We start from the raw sequence: 20,574 nt of genomic DNA on the forward strand, positions 1-20,574 counted from the left end.
CTAGCTATAGTTTATGCATTGGAAAAATTTAGAGCATATTTGATTGGTTCATCTGTCACTGTATATACTGATCATGCTGCAATTAAATATTTGTTAACCAAATCTGATTCAAAACCAAGACTAATTAGATGGATCTTATTGTTGCAGGAATTTGATTTGGTGATCAAGGACAAAAAGGGAAGTGAAAACTTTGTAGCTGATCATTTGTCTAGATTGGTGAATACTGAGGTGACCAACACTCAATCAGAGGTGCAGAAGGAGTTTCCTGATGAAAAATTGATGATGGTGCAAGAAAGGCCATGGTTTGCTGACATGGCCAATTTCAAAGCTGCAGGGGTCATACCTGAAGATTTTAATTGGCACCAGAAGAGGAAATTCCTGAAAGATGCACACCAATATGTGTGGGATGATCCTCATTTATTCAAAATTGGAGCTGATCAATTGTTGAGAAGGTGTGTATCCGATGATGAGGCAAAAAGCATTCTGTGGCACTGTCATAGTTCCCCATATGGAGGGCACTTTAATGGAGAGAGGACAGCTGCAAAAGTCCTCCAGTCTGGATTTTATTGGCCCACCTTATTCAAAGACGCACACAAATATGTGCAACACTGCAACAGCTGTCAGAGAATAGGGGGAATCTCAAAAAGACATGAAATGCCACTGAATATCATTTTAGAGGTTGAGGCTTTTGATTGTTGGGGAATTGACTTTGTGGGACCACTGCCATCTTCTTTCTCAAATAAATACATTTTGGTGGCAGTTGATTATGTGACGAAGTGGGTTGAAGCAGTAGCAGCTCCTAAGGCCGATGCCAAAACTGTAATCAAATTTCTCAAGCGGAACATCTTTTGTAGGTTTGGTACTCCAAGAGTGTTGATTAGTGATGGTGGTTCACACTTTTGCAATGCTCAACTTCAGAAATGTTTGGAACATTATGGAGTGCGGCATAAAATTGCATCACCTTATCATCCACAGACCAATGGACAAGCGGAGGTGTCAAACAGGGAAATCAAGCGTATTCTAGAGAAGACTGTAGCATCTTCAAGAAAAGATTGGTCAATGAAGTTGGATGATGCACTCTGGGCATACAGAACTGCTTATAAATCTCCCACAGGTTTATCCCCATTCCAGCTGGTATATGGTAAGTCATGTCACTTACCGGTTGAATTGGAACACAAGGCATTCTGGGCCTTGAAATTTTTGAATTTTGATCCAAAGGCAGCAGGAGAAAAGAGAAAATTACAGCTGCAAGAATTGGAAGAAATGAGACTCAGCGCTTATGAGTCCTCTAAGCTCTACAAGGAAAAGATGAAAGCTTATCATGACAAGAAAATTCTCAAAAGAGAATTTTATCCTGGTCAATCAGTGTTATTGTTCAATTCCAGGTTGAGGTTATTCCCTGGAAAGCTAAAATCAAAATGGTCAGGACCATTTCTTGTCAAGAATGTGAGACCTTATGGAGCCATTGAACTAGAGGATCCTGAATCTAAAAGGAGCTGGGTTGTAAACGGGCAAAGGTTGAAGCCCTATCTTGGTGGTGAGATTGATAGGCTCGCCACAATCATTCAACTTGATGAACCTTAAATGAAACAGGCGTCAGGCTCGTGACGTTAAACAAGCGCTTCCTGGGAGGCAACCCAGTGTTTTAATTATGTTTTTGCACTTTAATTTCATCTTGTGTGATTAAATGTGTTTGTGTATGTAAGTATGTGTTTGTGTTTAAAGTTCTATGTTCGTGTGTAAAAGGTAAGTTTTTAGCATCCAATCATCTCAATAAGGCAAACCATGCAATTTTGGTTGTTTTCAAACAAAACTAGAATTTTAAGCATGGGAATGAGTTTTGGTGCCAGAATTGAGATCATCAAATGCTAAAGATTACCTTGTTTTGGCCAAATTGTGAAATTTGAGTTTGGTAGCTTGATTTTTAGTTTATTGATGTGAAACCTTTTGGAAATGATAGATAATTGATTGAAGCATAGTTTGGTGTGTGTTTCTGAGTTATTTGAACTCAAAGGATCATGAATTGAGTGTGTGAAAGTTGAACCAAAAACTGAAAAGTGGCAAAATCAGTATGTGTCAAAACTGCACGAAAATCTCGCCCAAGCTAAACATGTCTCGCCTGGGCGAGATATGCAGAACCTGAGCCAACCAATTTTGCTGATATACTCGCTTAAGCGAGTAGTGGCTCGCCTGGGCGAGAATGCCCTGCACCAGGGGTGTTTTGGGCGAAACAGTCTCGCCTGCGCGAGACTTTTTAATTTTTCCTCTCACGCTCATCTCGCTTAAGAGAGAATGGCTCGCTTAAGCGAGAATTCGCGTTTAAGTGGGGGACAGTGGCAGATTTGTTCACTTTCTCTCTTCTCTGCAAACCCTCGCTCACCTTCTCTTCTCTTCAATTTTGAGCGCGCCATCACTCAGTCTTTTCCCTGCATTTTAACTCAAAATTGTTTTGCTCCTTTTGCTAATTTCCCTTCAAGGTAAGTTCTTCTTCCTCATTTTCTTCATTTCCATCAAGCATAGTCATGTTTTTGTGCTCTTGGAAACCCTAGGTAGTATCCATGCTATAATTTGATGCGTTTTGTGTTTATACTGTGGGGTTTAGTTTGAATTGATGCTGAAATTGAAAAATGTGGGTTGCTTATGGTTGACTTGTTTCAAAAATTTTCACCATTTCAAAACGCACTCCATGTGTTTGATAAAATGCCATGTTGAAATTGTTCTTGTTTGTGATTGGTTAGTGAATTAAGCTGAATTGGTCATGTTTTTGGTGGGTTAATTCTCATACTTGCAGGTCAATGGCTAGAACGAAGACAACAGCTAAACATCCCGTTATTGAGACCAATAAAGGGAAGAGGAGAAGACGTGCAAGTAGCTCTTCTCCTGAAAGGCCAATAACCAACCGTTTTAGAGACCCCGAAAGAGAAGAACGTTATGAAAAGATAAAGAACTGGGTCTTTATCAAAGAAAGAAAGGTGGTTCTACTTCCAGATGAATATGATCCTTTCTTGAATGGCCTTATCAGGAGGAACTGGATGAAGTTGGCTGACCCGCTTCCCAAATTTGACCCAGAAATTGTCAGGGAGTTCTATGCAAATGCTTATTCTGAGGACAATCCTGGTGAAAAGAGATCTAAAGTTAGGGGAAGGTGGGTAAATTATGATCGAGCTGCCATCAGTGAGTTCTTTGGTAATCCACTACCTTTACAACCAGGGCAACGCTGTGACTTCACAACAAGAAGGAGGAGTCATGAACCTTATGACGAAAATGAAGTGGCCCTCCTTATATGCGCTGCAAATCGATCTTATCAAGTCGGACTCACTGGCAATCCTCTCAGAATTCTAAGAGGAGATATGAAAACCTTAGCCCAAGTCTGGACCACATTCTTACTTGCAAACATAGTGCCCATTGGCCACGTGTCAGACTTGAACGTCCCTAGATGTCATCTCCTTTATTGCATAATGAGGGAGGATCTGACTGTTGACGTCGCCACAATTATCTCTGAAGAAATCCACAAATTTGTGAGATACGAAGTCAACAGTAGGAATGACAAGGCAAAAGGTGCTTTGGGTTTTCCGGCTTTGATCACAGCCCTTTGCCAAGAACAAGGGGTGGAGGTAGAACTAACTGAAAAGATACGACCTTCAATTACCAAGAAATTCATTGAACATTTTTGTACTCACCCAGAGGACTTGGAGCAGCAAGAAGAGCCCCAGCTGGACCAACAAGCTGAAGATCAACCAGCTGCAGAACAACCAGCAAGAGAAGAACAACAAACAGGGCCCACACAGCAACCTCAACTCAACATGAATAATGAATTGCTTGAGCATATGAGATATCTGAGGTTGCAGATGGAGCACACTCACCAGCAAAATGCTTCCATTCATAGAGGACAACTCCATCTTCAGGAGTACCTCCACCAGAATGTCCGCGGACCATACCCAAGCATGACTCCACCAGAATTCTTCACTTATCTACAGTGGCCTGGGGACAGTCCTATTTTCCCAGGGGAAGGTGGACCTGATGCAGGTGAGGGACCATCAGGAGCTGCTGACACAGATGGAGCAGACATTGAGGATGAGATTGATTTTGGAAGAGATTGATCCACATCACCATTCCACCCTTCAAACTCTATAAATACGGTTTCATTGTTCTTTTTCTTTTAGTATTTTGCAGTATTTATGTAATTACTACTATTTTGCTTTAGTTGTTTTGGCTAGAATGTTATATTTTCTAGTTGATTAACTGTTTAACTTTACTTTTTGGCTTAGTATTTTGTGCATAATACTTAGAGACAGCTAATTTTTTTTTTTTGGGAATCACTTTGAAAATCTTTCTTGAGGAAGTTGGTTAAAAAGAAATCTGATTTCAGTAAGTATCCTGAGTCTTGAACAACTGAGTGAACTGAACACAGAGGTGAAAAAAGGAAATTTTGGTTGAATTCATAATTAAACAAAATTAGGATATTAGTGCTGCATAGTTAGTCAAGATAATCAGTTGTAACAACAAGTGAGATACCAAGGAAATAAACCAGAAAACCCAGTGAGTGTGTGAATCCTTAAACAGTTTGAGTGTTTCCACTGTTTGTTGACAAATTGATATTGCTTGAGTTTTCATTTGATAACATCACATTTGAAGCATGGAAATGATTAAGGCAATTTTGTTGAAATTATAACTCAGTGCCAAATAGCCAACCTGTAAATAATCATTCTTTGTTGATAGCCCATTTGAGCCTAATTGTTTGACTTATGCACCTTAACCTTAACTTGAATTATTATCCTTTCCCTTTGCACACTTAGGGATAGAGAGCATAGGTGTATTTTTCAACTGTAAGGGTAATTGGTTGGTAGAATTGCACTTAAGGAAGAAAAGGGCTGAGTATCATAATTCACTCTCTAGTATTGTGTAGGAATGTATATATTTACTCAAAAAAAAAAGGGGAAAGAAAAGAAAACAACAAAAAGAGATAAGAGTGAATTATGAATGAAAAAGAAACTTGGTGTATTGAGGTCTGAACTGTGAGGAATGGAGAGTAGAATTGAAATTGGGTTTGAATTGTAGTTATGCTCTCTTTTCTAAGTTGTGCTTTTGTGATCTTGAAAAACCATTATTCTTGAAAGCCTAGCCTCATTACAACCTTGAAAAGACCTTAAGATCCATGCTGATTGTGTGTTTGTGGTTGGATTGAAAATGACTAGCAATTTTGATTTGTTGAAATTCAGTGGAAAATGAGAGAGACACATGCCTGTGAGACTTAAGAGAGAATTTCCTTGGTTATAATCACTTGTTCTTACAATTAGTTTTCCTGAAAAATTGGCTGCACTCTTATCCTACTGCTATTTGATAATTGGACTCACCATTTGCCTTTGATTTTGAATCTGTGGTTTGGAATGCAAAAGTTGTCTGGTAAGGAACTGTGAAAATGATTTCTCAATAACCAATTTCAGAGTTTTAGTTTTGAATGGCTGTTAATCTTGTTACTTTGCTTGAGGACAAGCAAGATGCTAGGTTGGGGGGAGTTGATAAGTGCCAAAAATGAGTAATTTTCATATGAAATGAGGGCACTTATGTTCTCAATTTGTATTTATATCATGATTAATTCTCCTTAAACCTAGAATAGAATGAGCTTCCAAGTTCTTTTTGTTGAAAAGAAGTCACTTGATCCCAGTTTTGGTAAATTTCAGGTACAATAGAGTAGAGAGAGGAAAGAACTTAGGAGGAGCAAAGGAGAAAGTAAGAAAGGAAGAAAATAGAAAAAAAATGTTGTCAAGGTCGCTCAAATTTAAGCATGCTCGCTTAAGCTAAACACATTGCCACCATTCTCGCTCAAGCGACGCAGGAGCTCGCTTAAGCGAGCGCTCGTGCAGTGGAGACCTTCCTTTGCCGCCATTCTCGCCCAAGCGAGTTCAGATGCTGCCATTCTCGCCCAAGCGAGTTCAGATGCTGCCAATCTCGCCTAAGCGAGATCCTTTCTTCAGCTTGAAGTACTCTTGCTCGCCTAAGCGAGATGTTGGCTTCAGCACATCTCGCCCAAGCGAGAGGCTTTCTTTGGGATGAAGAATGCTGTCTCGCTCAAGCGAGACTTAGATAGCTTGAGCGAGACTTCGTGGGTATATATTCTTCATGCATCAGAAAGTGATTTTTCAGCTTGGAATGGTGGGGAGAAAAACTGCAGAATTGCTGGAGCTGTGACCACGAGCTACAGAGTTCACATTTTTTTCTTCTTCTTCTTCTTAGCTCATAGGATTTTGTTGGCTACCATGAGTGGCTAATCTTCTCCTTTGGGATTGAATGTAATCTACTCGAACTTGGATGTAATCTCGTGATATTTATATATAGCATTTCTGTTTTACTCAGTATTGGTATTATTGTTCTACTCTTAATGCTTACTTCTATCTGATCAATAGATGTTTTGATTTTGATTTTTAGATCTGACTGGAAAGTATTTCTGAAAATCTGATTTGAACAATGATACTTGATATACTGTGATGCTAGGAATAGATCTCAATATATCAATTGCTTTTAACACTCGACCGTAATGTTGGATAGTTTGTTGAATATGTGAGGAATCAATATTCAGGAAACTAATCTTATGAATTTTATACGCGAGGGATCGGTATAAATGATTTTTGAGTGTGCATCAATATTGGTATTTTCAGATGTTATATATTATATTCATCCAGATTACAAACAAGGGAGATAGATGAAATTCAATCCCAGTTTCTTTTACTGTATTTTTCTAAACTTTTCTCCTTTTACTATATTAATTTCATGCAATAGTAATGTCAAATCAAATTAAAATCTTTGTATATATATGCTGATCGAGATAATTAGTTATTTTAACTGAATCCGTTCCTCGTGGGTTCGACACTCCTACTTTAAATCATTATACTACAGTTGACTTTTGGTACGCTTGCCAAGAGGACAACAGATACCCACTGGCAACAACCTGCCTTGCGAAGTGGGGGGACACTTGGGGCGAGGGGTTGGGGTGTATTGGGCTGCAGACCTGACATGGCACTAGGGTGGGCCAGGGGATGTTATAATATATCTATTATAATAAATTATGAACACATAAATATTAAATATTATATATATATATATAGTATAGATACATATTAAAATACTTATAAATAAAGTAATACATTGTTTATTGGAATGAAATTAAAATCCTATTAAAAGAGTTACTAAAAAAAAAATAACGAGTTAAGATTTTGAAAGGAAAAAGTTGATAATGGAGAAAATTAGTGAATAATTCATAAGTAACAATATGAATGACTATTTTCCTAAAGACATGTTGTGATATGTGCACACTCTATTCCCCCACTGAAAAGATTTGAATCATATGGCACATGAAAACTCCATTGATGAATAGTGAAGTGTTGCATGTCAGCCATTGAGAGAAGCTGATTTTAAGTTTTTAGGGTAAAATTTGTGATGTGTCCAGCTGCAGAGGATGCCCTACCTATACTGATTCACCAAATGATTGTGCACCATAATAACCATCTCACTTTCTGCAATCACTTAGAGAACACACTACAAATTGCCTCTTTCACACTACCAAATTAACTTGCATTTATTACTTTTCCTCCATTTCTGTTACCATCATCATCATTATTGAATATCTCCATTTTCTTAAACACCACTTAGTCACAAGCTTCTTCTGTTGGAAATCATGTTTCGGAAATCATATTTTAAAATTTTTGTTCCAGAAATTCTAAATAACTTTTACAAAAGATTTCTGTGTAACAGTTAATCTAGAACTCACTTTTAATACGAATAAAATGGTCATTTAAAAAATTATGGGATGGTGAAGGAAGAAAAAATCAGTTTAAGATTCGTCAGAAGTTTCTAGAGTCCATTTGGATTAAGCCCAATATTGAAGAAACTCCGAAATTCTTTTACGTTTTTCTTCCTCCACCCCCAATTTTTCTTCCTACACCCTCAACTTTTTTATAATTCCACTGCTATCCTTTTGGGTTGTAGTTATCGGCTTTCAGAAGTTAGAGTTACTCGCTTTTAGAAGCCGGAGTTACCGGCTTTCAGAACCCAGTGTTACCGGCTTTCAGAATCCGGTTTTATCGATTTTCAAGATAAGAACAGTGGCGAAACATGAATAAAAATGTTAGGGGTGCCAAATTTATTTATTTTTATATATATTAATTTTTTAGTTAAATAAAAAGTTCTTCATTTTCTTTATTTAAACCATTTTTATATAGTGATTCACGTATGCACTTTTCAATTTCTAATATTTTTAAAACATTGAATTCACACAACAGAGGCATTCTAATTTCTATTCAAATCAAGGTTATCCAACTAATTCATTATGTGTAGCAGAATTTGTAATGCAATCCAAGATATATCCATAAATTTTATCATTTCAGCAGAAAACACAACAACCTTTAAATTTCATAATTTAAGGTTGTACTAATTTGGGTAAAAATATAATTAAGGTTAATGCCAATTTGATAAAAAAAAAATTCTAAAATCACAATTAGGGTTCATACTAATTTGGGTAAAACTTAATTTGAAAGAAACATCACAGGAGAATCATAAATTTAAGATACATAAACCATAATAAAATATTAATGATTTATGATAAATATTGAGATAATCATTTATTTTCTTACTTTTATTTTTTACTTTAATACTTTCTTGATGATTTATTGAGAAATAATTTTATTATGACCATAGAACCTTAATCGCTTTTATCAACCAACTTCCATCGAATTAATTTTTTATTTTTAAACAATAAAGATATACAACTAAAAATATATAAATAAAATTATTAGAAATTTTCTTAAACTTAATATAAATAATATAATTATATATAAATATAATTTTAAAAAATATAAAAATATATATAAAAAAATTAAAAACAAAAATTGGGGTTACCTGCTTTTAAAAACTGGTGTTACCGGCTTTCAGAAATCGGAGTAACAAATTTCATTCTTAGGGATGCAGACTGCGGAGATATTTAATTTATAATTTACTTTTATTTTTATAAAGGATATAATGATCTTCACAATCAAACTTGGAAATGCAGAAAAAAAAATTGGGAGTGCAGGAAGAAAAACCCTTCTTTTAAAGGGCTCCAACATTGTGAAGACCCCATACCAAAGGGCTGCTACTTCCTGCACCACGGCGTTTTCTTCCTGCATCCCGCTAATTTTGAAAATGCCTATTTTACCCTTGAGTCAATAATAAAATCACTGACCCTAATTTTCCTTCCAATTTATCCTAGCACCGCACCTTCTCCCTCTCCCTTTGCATAGCCTTGACTCAATAATAACATTCAAATAAATAGAAACGTATGATGAATGGTGGACGAGAAGGAATTATGAGGGAGAAGAAAAATGGTGCTGGAAGAGGTTGGGTGTCTTTTATAGTTTCCTGAACACTCAATTCCGAATGTGAATGCATTCCAAAACAATTATTTTGAAAAAATAATTTTATGTTTTGGATTAAATGTTCCGAAAGATATTTTTATATATGAAAATACATTCTGAAATATTATTCATATAAAAGCAAATATGAAGGCAAATTCTGAAATGTGTTTTGAAAATTATTTTTGGATTTAGAAAATACTTTCTAAAACACCTATTTCGAAAATATTTTTTTATATTTTAGAATGATTATTTTGGAAAGTATTTTCAGATCTAGATATATTTTCCGAAATATTAGAAACATTCGGAACAATTATTTTGGACGATATTTTTTAAGAGTCAAAAATATTTTTCGAAACACTTATTTTGAAAATTATTTTTTTGATATTTTCAAAATTAAATGTTTTAAAAGATATTTTTAAATTCAGAAATACTTCTAAAACTTTCAATAAAAATATATTTTCAGAATGATTATTTTGGAATGCGTTGACCTTTCGAATTGGTGTTCTGAAATCTAAAGAAAAAAACATCCACCCTCACCATTTTTGTTCTCTCTCAGAATTCCTTTTCGTCCACCATTCATCATACGTTTTTATTTATTTGAATGTTATGTCTAACTAACTTCTTGATGAAGTTTTCAACAACACAAAATGGTCTTCAAGAGCTGTAACCAAGAGCCTAGTCCTACACGTGCATTGAATTTGAACTTGTTTGAAATGAAGATATTGACGCGGTCACATGGACATCATTTTGAACATTCATTGACTTCAAGCAATGAAGTATTCTTCTGTCATATTGAAAGTATAACTTTGCTTAAACTTGTATCATGGTTTTGCTCTTTAAAAACATCTCATTAAGTTAAGAGATAATGTAATCTATACAAATTAACTTGTTCTTGGTTTCTAAACTATATGAGAATTTGTTAAGTTCCAAATTATCTCTGAATCTTGTGGTAAAAAAAAATTTTCAAAATTATTTTCTTTTAACCTCTTACCAAGAAACTGGAAATACTCACTCCACCAACAATAAAACGTGAATGACACGGGTTTCATGCAGATGTGAGATGTCATGCATATAATTGACCATTATGACAAAAAAGACAGACCTCACAGTTGATTATTATGTTCATGATCAAACAAAGAGTCTCACGTTTTCACGTTTTCAGTCTCAAACTTTTAGGTTTGGTAAAAGAAAAATTCAATAGTTTATCAGATGGGTGCTCAATGAGAACATAAAATTTCACTACTTTTATTGGCACACCAAAGATATTGGGTTGCATTGTTGACCCAGAATTATGCAGACCATTGTGCTTATGCTGACACAAGCACATTTTCAGGAATGAATACAAATAATTGCTGCAGCTTTGCAATATCCTGTTTTGAAGGAACATACAATACAATGATGAGGATAAATAAAAGAAAAAAATGAAATATAGTATACAATCAAGATCATATTATACAGGGTTTGACCAGCAAAGCTTGTACTTCTGCTGCTCCTGCACAAAGTCCCCTCAACACAAGTGAATGAGACTTTGAACCAATTCTTGTGGGAAATGTGAAAAAGGAAAATGGAAGCAATTTTCTGTCATGTGTCTGATTGTAAAAGAGATGAGGTTGCCTTCTCAGGGGTCCTTCCTGAGTTGAAGGTTGAAACACCACTAATCTGAAATGATGATGCAGAAGAGGGTCCAGGGGGTGAAACTCCAACAGTGGAGAATGCACTGGCATTGCTACTCAGATATGTGCTGGTTCCACTTACAGTTCCTTCAATCACTGATTTTGGGGCAGGTGGCTTTTCAACCTCAGTTACTCCTTCTAGCATTTGCAGCACTCTGCTCATTGTTGGTCTCTGAGATGGCTGCTCTTGGATGCACCAAAAGCTTGCTTGAATTGCCCTTCTTACTTGCTCCATATCAACTTCATGTGCAGCTAGTCTTTTGTCCAAAATTCCACTGATGTTACCTCTCTCAAACTCTTCATAGGCCCAGATGGAGAACTTCTTCCTGTTTGTTTCATCTGAAACATCAAAATTCCTCCTTCCACTCACAATCTCCAACAAAACCATACCAAAGCTGTAAACATCAGATTTGGATGTTATTGGAAGATTTGCAAGCCACTCAGGAGCTAAGTATCCTCTGGTTCCTCTCACACTTGTTAAGGTCCGATGCCTATGGTCCTTGGGATTGATAAGCTTTGCAAGGCCAAAATCAGAGACTTTGGAAACATAATTCTCATCCAAGAGAATGTTTTCAGGTTTTATGTCACAGTGGACTATGCAGTCACGGCACTCCTCGTGTAGGTATGTGATGCCCCTTGCTGTGCCAAGAGCAATGTTGTATCGGTACTCCCAATTCAACAATTTTCCTGAATGTTGTTCTGTCAGGAACAGAAAATTATCAAGAGATCCATTTTTCATGAACTCATAAACCAGAAGCCGGTGGCGCCCTTCGGAGCAAAAGCCAATAAGCCTCACCAAATTCAGATGATGAGTGCTACTTATAGTGGCAACTTCCATCCTAAACTGCTTCTCACCTTGCTCAATGCCCTCAAGTTGCTTCACTGCAACAACAGTTTTGTTAACAAGAGTGCCTCTATAAACAGCACCAAACCCACCAGCTCCGAGCTTCTCCTTGAACCCCTTTGTAGCTTGCTGGAGCTCCCTGTACGAGAACTGCACCGGAGCACCAGAAGCATACTCAAGAAGAGCATACTGAGCTGACAACCCACTAAACCTCTTGTTATTCCTACAACACCACATCCACAAACCCCCTTCCAAGGCTAGCAAAACCAAAAGGGTACCCAAAACAACCACAACCACAACCCATGCAGGCACCTTGGACCTCCTTTCCCTCACAGTCCCTGCCGAAGAGGATGGTGGATTTGGTGCCAAGGGTGGACAAACCTTGAAATAAGAAGTGCTGGGCAACGAAGGATCTTGATATCCACTAACAAAATCTATTGATCTTAATACACACTGCCCTGAGCCATCTGACAAGGAAGTAGAAGCAAAACAGGCACTTGAACCCGAAAGACAATTCGTTCTACAAGCTGACAAACCAATGAAAAACGTCTCCGATGTAGGGGGATAACTCAACACCACAGCATGATCCAAGGTCAACATAGTGGCGCTCCCTTGGCAACTATCAAGACTCACCTTCCTCCTGCACCCTTTCCTACCATTATTCGGATCAACCATCTCAAAATTCTCTGAAGGGCAACCACATACCGTGCTGGAATCATTGTAACTGCACACACCATAGTTCCCACAGTAAGAATAAACCTCACATTGATTTGCAACAGCAGCCCATCTAACAGTAGAAGTTCCACCACCTAGATTAGTACTATAAATCCTCAAATTCCCATCATTGTCCAACTTCAACACCCTAAACACGTTAGCATTCAAATCATAGTCACTACTATAGGCAACAAGAACAGGATTACTACCCAAGTTCACATCAGAAAGTTCCAAAAGCCCAATCGTATTCAAAGACAACACAGGGGACTCCAAACTAATATTCACGGAAGAATTCAAACCCTGAGTCCAGTATTCTATGCTGTTGTTCCACTTCAGAGTCAAATTCCCAATTCCACTGAGGCTAAAAAAGTAGCTTTCAGAAGTGAGAACCTTACCAACACTGAAATTCTGAGACTGCACCAGGGTATCAGTGGGGTGTTCAAAGCTTGACCAGACGGTGCTTGTGCCGTTCGAAATCACCAAATTGCCACTGTCCTCAAGGGCTGCTGAAGTGGCGCCCGCCGTGGCAGATTCCCACACGGTGGCGCCGGAGCCGTTGACGAGGCGGAGGTTGCCGGAGGAGAGGAACTGTAAGGACCCACCGGAGTCCACAGCTGCGCCGTGTCCGGCGGACCAGACAACAGGGTCGCCACCGGTGTAGGAGATGGCGGCGATGTAGGAAGGAGGGGTGGTGGGAGGCTGAACGGAGATGAATCCCAGAGAGAAGGTGCCACTGGGAGAAGACCACGTTTGGTTGGAGGTGGAAGAGGCTGAAAGAGTGGAACCCCGGTCTATGGCGGTAACAACGGTGGCTGCCAGAAAAAGGGTGAGGAACAAAAACTGGATTTTTAGGAACATGTTGTTTTCCGAGGTTTCAATTGTGTGTGTTTGTTCATGTGGGTATGTGTGGGAATGAAATATAAAGATCTTAGTGTTGGATGTTTAAAGATGCATTTTGGGGTTTGGTTTGAGTGGGGAAGAAATGGGGTTTGTTTGTAGTGGGAAGTGAAAGGAGAAGACTTTGACTTGGCCCTTTGTTGGTGGTGATTGGTGGAATGATTGAAGATAATTTTCTGTGGATTAGAATCTTCAACATGGTTGAATATTTTATGGAAGAAATGGCTGCTGCTGCTCCTTCACGTTTTGGAAGAGGAAAAGTTTAGTCAAGCTTGACCTTCTAGTTCTTTTGTTCATTGGAACACTTCTAATCCCTTTCTGGGGTTTAGATTGTGGCAAAATGTAGAAAAATTGGATTTTTATTTTTGTCATGTTGAACTATGAACACTTTATTGCAGCTGAACAATCTCACCTTTTTGTTTGATTGCATTGCAATGTAAACAAGAAAAAGAAAGAGGAAAAATATTGTATTATGGTATTATCTATCTTATGGCTTTGAAAACAACTTAGTTACACTTTTAAATTGTAAGATTAATAACAATTCTACAATTGAGGGTGTATAGGTTTGGGTTGTTTCAATTGGATCTTAATATAATATATGATTTCATCATTCAAATTTTAATCATCTTAATTTTAGTTGTATAACATGTCACAAGTTGATGTCATGTCATCATATTTGAATTAAGTCAATGCGAAACTAAAATCAAATAATTATAGTGTATGATGAACGAGGGAATAAAATAGTGAGTTCTCTAAAAAAAGAGTTTCTTCCCGTCTATTTTGAAAAGAAAGCAAGAGAGAGAAAATTAATGTGATGAAAAAACATAAATACCCTTAGTTAACTATTCTTTTTATACATTAGTTTTGCTAATTAAGAAAATTTGTCATTTTTAAAAAAAAAATTACATCATTTTCAATTTTGTTTTAATTTTGTGTACATTCTCTCCTCCCACTTTTTGTATTGGTTGAACAAAGTATAACAAAAAATATTTCCCTCCACGTAGTTAAAGTTTTTCTTCTACTTTCTTGATACATTTTCTATTGCTCTTTGTTTGAACCCTAGAAAATAAATGTAGTATAAAGGTAAGTCTTGTTTCAAGTTTAAGTCATATTTTTAAATTTTAGTTTTAAGTTCAATTAAAAACTAAAAATTCAATATAGACTAATATGTTTTACATGAAATATATATCATATACTTATAATAACATTATTACCATTTAATGTAAACCTTCGAAAGTTTATAACTCTTGAAAATGACTATCGAAAAAATATTTTCACTACAATAACAATAATAATGATGATTTATCTATTGAGATTTTAAAGCTACAAAGTTTCTCAAGAACAAAGTTAAAAATGCGAAAATGAATTGATAATATACATTTCATATTGAGATTACAATATTTTATGTGTGTGGCCCATCTGCTGAGATGGAGAAAATGTCATTTTTCTATATGGAATTATTTCTTAATTTACTAAAGAAGATCATTAGATTTTTAATAACAAATTCATATACCACGACATAGAATCCCTTTAATTCACTAAAAAAAATTAATGGGTTTACTTTTGTATTTACCAAAGTTAAAAAACTTTCGCTAAGTGATTTAGCTATAATTTTAGTTTTTGTTTCTATAAGAAAATTATTTTTTATGAACATGTTTTTTAGGTTTTTATAATCCAAAAAACTAATTTTAATCGCGGTTTCATACTCTTAGGTTTTTAATGAAAGTTTTAAAACTCCATTAACTTATGTGGGTTTCAAAACTCCTTGATAGCTATAGTGCACTTTGAAACTTTCGTAAAATACTGTCGATTTTAGAATTTTAGTAAACAATAATGTTTTTTAAATTTTCTGTAAAGTATTATAGATTTCAAAATGGTTAATATTATTTTTGTTACTCGTATATCATTTAAACATTCATATAGTTTTTAAACCACACTAGTTTGTTTGATATATTTTTTTAAAATAAATAAAACAAATAAATGGATACAACATTCATCAATTTTATTAATATATATATACATATATATATATATATATATATAAATATTTATACTAAAATATATTAAGTATACAATATATATAACACTCTTATCCAATATTTTTTGGTTGAGTTAAGATTGAATATATATATATATGGAAGGAATTACGAAAGTGATCTAAATCAATTAAATAAATAAAAGCTTTTTTTCTACAAGTTAGAAACCCATTGCATGAAAGAAAAAAGAAATGTTAATTTCAGTGCAATCGAACAAGAATAGGTAAAAAAATATATTCTCCAAAATTGTGATAAAATTTTGCCTTTTTATTGAGTAAGTGATTGTCTTAAAATACACAATTACATTACTATAGTTATTTATAATTTAATAATTTATTATAAGTATGTATTTTATGATTAGACTATACAAATAAGAACCGGAGACGACAGATCAAAAATATGTAAAACAAATACATTAAAAAGTAGGGCTAAATATGTTTTTGGTTCCTTAAGTTGAAGTGAATTTTGGAATTAGTCTCTCATCAAAACTTTATACCAATTTAGTCCTTTATTTTTTTAAAATGCGTGAATTTAGTCCTTTTAACCAAATTTTGTTAAGTTTATCTGATGTTTCAAACACATTTCATGATAGTATTTAAGTTAACATTGAAGCAAAAATGTGTCAAATAGTGTAAATAATTTAAATATTATCATGAAATGCGCTTGAAACGTTAGATAAATTTAACAAAATTTAGTTAAAAGGACTAAATGCATGCATTTTGAAAGATGAAGGATTAAATTGGTTAAAAATTTTGATGAGGGACTAATACCAAAATTCGCTGAAACTTGAGGGACAAAAACATATTTAACTCTTAAAAAGTATTCTTTTCACTAGTTAAAAAACAATGAAATTATTAAATAAATATATTTGACTATCATAAAGCTTAACGACATTTACCTTATATATTTTTGAAAAGGTGATATAGAATAATAAATGAGTCATTTCTTTGACTTGTGAACTAGATACACGTTATTTTTAATATATATTTTATTTTTAATATATAATTTATTTGATAAATAATTGGAGGTTTAATGTAAAAAATTGAGACATACATGTCCTGCAAGATATACATTCTAAGGGACAGACTCTCATTGACTGGTTGTAAAAACAAAACCTCATATATGATATATTGATGTGATATGTCTAAAGAGGCTTAAATGAGTTGTGTCAAGAAAATGAAATCATTACTTCTATTTATATCTAATAAATCAATAATGATATGAGTTTTCATCTTTTAGTAATAACTTATCCTAATTCACAACCAGTAAAATTCAATAATACCGATAAAAGTTATTAGGGTTGATGAAAAGAGTGACAATGAGAGTATTGATTTAATATAAGATGAATAAAATAATGATGTTGAAGATAATTAATTATTCTTTATATCATTTTGTAAAACAAATTTCTTTATTATTTTTTTATTTTATTTTAATGACCTAGATTTAAATTAATTTTATATATTTATTTATTTTTATCAATAAATAATTAGCTGATTTATATTTTATATTACGAATTTAAAATTTAAATTTAAATTTGAAATGAATATGACATTTATTAATTTCATATAGAAAAAATTATAAATATGTAAGAAAAAAGGATACATAATTTAATATATTAGCAAAATATTGTAATTGAAAAGTAGCACAATGAAAGTAAATTTGTTTGTTTTTTTAAAACATAAAGTAGAACAAATTTAATATATTTTTTAACAATTAATAATAATAATAATGAATATTATATAATTCTTATTAGTTTACTAATGAAAATGCGTTAGTAAGTTATAAAAAAATAAAAAAATTATTTTTATTATTATAAATTTAAATTTAAATAATTTTATATTTTATAATTTTTTTAGAATATTTTTTATTTATGTTGTAGGTAGTTTTATAATTAAGACAACGATTAAGTCTAAATAACGGTCAAGTAAAAAAAATAGTTAAATTAATAAGAGAAAACAGTTACTTCAAGAATAAAATTAATACAAAAAATTAGTTTAATTTAAAAAAAATATATTTAAAGAAAGCTAGTCAAGGATATTAACCTTGTGTGTTTAACGCCCCATTCAGATATTAACCTTAAATAAATGCAACGTCACACAGAATAATCTAAGAAGCTAGTCGTGGGATATAACCATTATTCCTTACCGTTATCCCAAAAGAAACTGGATTGAACTAGGGCAAACCGCAATAAGGAAATTACAGTAATAAAGGACAATAAGGAAATTACAGTATCTCCAAATAAAGCCCAAGGACGATACAATACATAGGCCATAGCCCTAAAAGAAAAGTCCAAAAGCGAAATTAAGCCCAGATGACTATGCAGTGGAGTCATTATTCCCCGGTTGGGGACGAGAATTTCTCATATATGCTCACATCTATAAATTGATGATCATTGCAAGAGAGAAGATCACACATATAACAATCAAACAAGCAAAAGGGTAAGTTAGAGTAGAAAATAGTTTATCATACTGTCACATACACTTTCATATTCCAACAATTCCAATAGGTATATATATATATATATATATATATATATATATATATATATATATATATATATATATATATATATATATATCAACCAATCATGTTATGACTTGCACACAATACACTAAGACTCAGACACGACTCATCCTGATACATATAATTAGTCACATTCGACGGATGCTTGTACTTGTGGTGGCTTTTACTGCTCTACCGAGCTAATTGTTCAAGTGTCTCATCCCCACACACAAGGTTAGCCCTTAATGGGTTTCATGCCTCCTACTACTCTCACCTCTCGAGTCAACTCTATGTGAGACTAACTAACTCTTTAGAGCGTTAAGATGCAATCCTTACCTTGAATCCTTACTAAATTATATAGATGGGACACTACCATGAACTCCCACTAACAGGGGTCATGGAATTACGTCCCGATCAACTGAGGCACCACCATGAAGGTCTCACCTAAAGACTTATGGAATTATGCCCTAACCAAATGAGGCAACACCACGAAACTATTGTGGAATTACGCCTTAAACATACCAACATCATGTTTCATCCATTAATATCATATCTCATACCAACACCATGTCACTTTCATTACTAACCATCTCATTTGTTTTACATGCCAAGATCATACCAACGCATCCCTCAAATTCATAACCTCATATATTTCATGCATATTCACATGTCTCATACTTTAAATAGAGCAAACAAACCAATCAAACAATCAATAACAACCAGGTCAGGAAAACAGTGTGGCCTACAACAGATCTCACTCAAGCCAGAAGCCCTCGCTCAGGTGAGAGGAGTCCTCTCGCTCAAGCTGCAGACTCTCGCTTATGCGAGATCGCGACAGAGGCCATGGGAGGTTTTGCGAACGCTCGCTGAGGCGAGGCCATCTCGCCTAAGCGAGGCCACCCCTCGCTCAAAGGTAAGGCTCCTCGTCTGGGCTAAAAGTGCAGCGACATGCTAAGGCTCCCACGCGTTCTCGCTTAGACGAGCCCCTCTCGCCTGAGCGAGATGTCACCTCACTCAAGCGAGAGCTCTCCGCCTGAGCGAGAACTCAAGTACGAACCTAGCCTGTTTCTGCAAGTCTTGCCTAGGCGAGACAGGCTCGCTTGGGCGAGAGTATCAGATCTCGCCACTGTTTTCCCTGCAACAGTCACATTTTCATATCCAAACAACAATACAAGGCATTCCACATTTCAACAACAACACACAAGCTATAAATCATGAAACAACGGCAAGGCAAGCAAAAATCGAAGTAAATAAGCAAGCCCTAGCTTCCCTTACCTGGAAAATGCTAGTCAAGAACTTCGACACCCAAACTGTGGAGCACATGTAGCTCTAAGAATAGATTCAGAGCTGGAAAATAGCGAAATGAGTTTAAAACGAGTTCACTAATACAAACCCTAGTCGGAACCACGAAGAATGCACAAAATGGAGAAAGAGCATGAGCTGAAAACTGACTTACGTGGAGTAGAAAACTGGTTTGAGCTAGCTTGAAGGGAATCAGTGACTGGACCCTAACAGAGCTTCTGTGGGAAACAAGGAGAGTGTGAGGAATGATGTTTTCTGAAAGTGTGATGGGATTGAAAGTGTTAGGCTGGTTTAAGGACTTGGACTCCTTGTAGACTTGTCCTAGGTCCAACTGATTTGGGACAACCCCTTAAATTTAGGACAAAATAATAATAAAGAAATTAACGGGTCTTACAGTGTGTGGGATTATTCTCCTCTCATCTCCATTAAATAAACACATATGAAGGTATACATATTATAATAAAATAATAAAATTAGATTATATTTCTACATTTGATTTTTCTTCACTCACTCAAATTGGGTTTTTAAAAATATTATGTAAAGATCAATTTTTATATAGAAAACAAAATTGTTAAAATAAAAGACTAAACTCTTAGTTATCTATACACTCTAGGAAATCATCTTCAACTCACTTTTTTTTTTCTAGAATATTTTTTCTATATAAGAATAAAATGAATTTTTAAAGAATTTTTTCACTTATCTCTATTTCATTACAGGTATATCCCCTTTAAACACTTGTATTTAATGTTTTGAGATCAGATAAGTTATTCAACTAATTTTTTACCAATTTCAAACAATTTACCCTTTTGATATCAGGTTTATTATAACCAAATTAATTTTACACCAATACCAAATAAAATAGGGGAATGGTTCCAATTGAATTGACCAGTCTCCTACCTGAAAACTTTTTTTAATTACTTATTTTATTTAAAATTAAAATATCGACTAAAATTTAAATAAAGTAAAATTATGAAAATTAAAAATGATCTTTTTAATATATTAATTGAATAATTTTTATTAAAATGGAAGAAATTTTTTTATATAAAAGGTTTGTACTTTTTGTTAAAACATGGATTTAATATAAAAGTAAGTACATGTTTGTAAAATATATGGTTAAGTTTATTAATTTATTACTACATTTATATAATTTTAATATATATATATATATATATATATATATATATATATATATATATATAATCATAAATGTTCCTTATTAA

General features: G+C 34.4%; 1 protein-coding gene across 1 annotated transcript; it reads right to left on the minus strand.

The window, feature by feature from the left end:
• Positions 1-10,607: 10,607 nt before the first annotated feature.
• Positions 10,608-13,760, minus strand: LOC114181893 (lectin protein kinase family protein). Its single transcript, XM_028068541.2, has one exon. It carries the CDS (start codon positions 13,473-13,475, stop codon positions 10,968-10,970), a length of 2,508 nt encoding a protein of 835 aa, XP_027924342.1. The 5' UTR covers positions 13,476-13,760; the 3' UTR covers positions 10,608-10,967.
• Positions 13,761-20,574: the final 6,814 nt, after the last annotated feature.

Source organism: Vigna unguiculata, chromosome 4 (assembly GCF_037176805.1).
Source record: "Vigna unguiculata cultivar grain cowpea cultivar isolate G323 ecotype 2 chromosome 4, ASM3717680v1, whole genome shotgun sequence".
Taxonomy (NCBI): domain Eukaryota; kingdom Viridiplantae; phylum Streptophyta; class Magnoliopsida; order Fabales; family Fabaceae; genus Vigna; species Vigna unguiculata.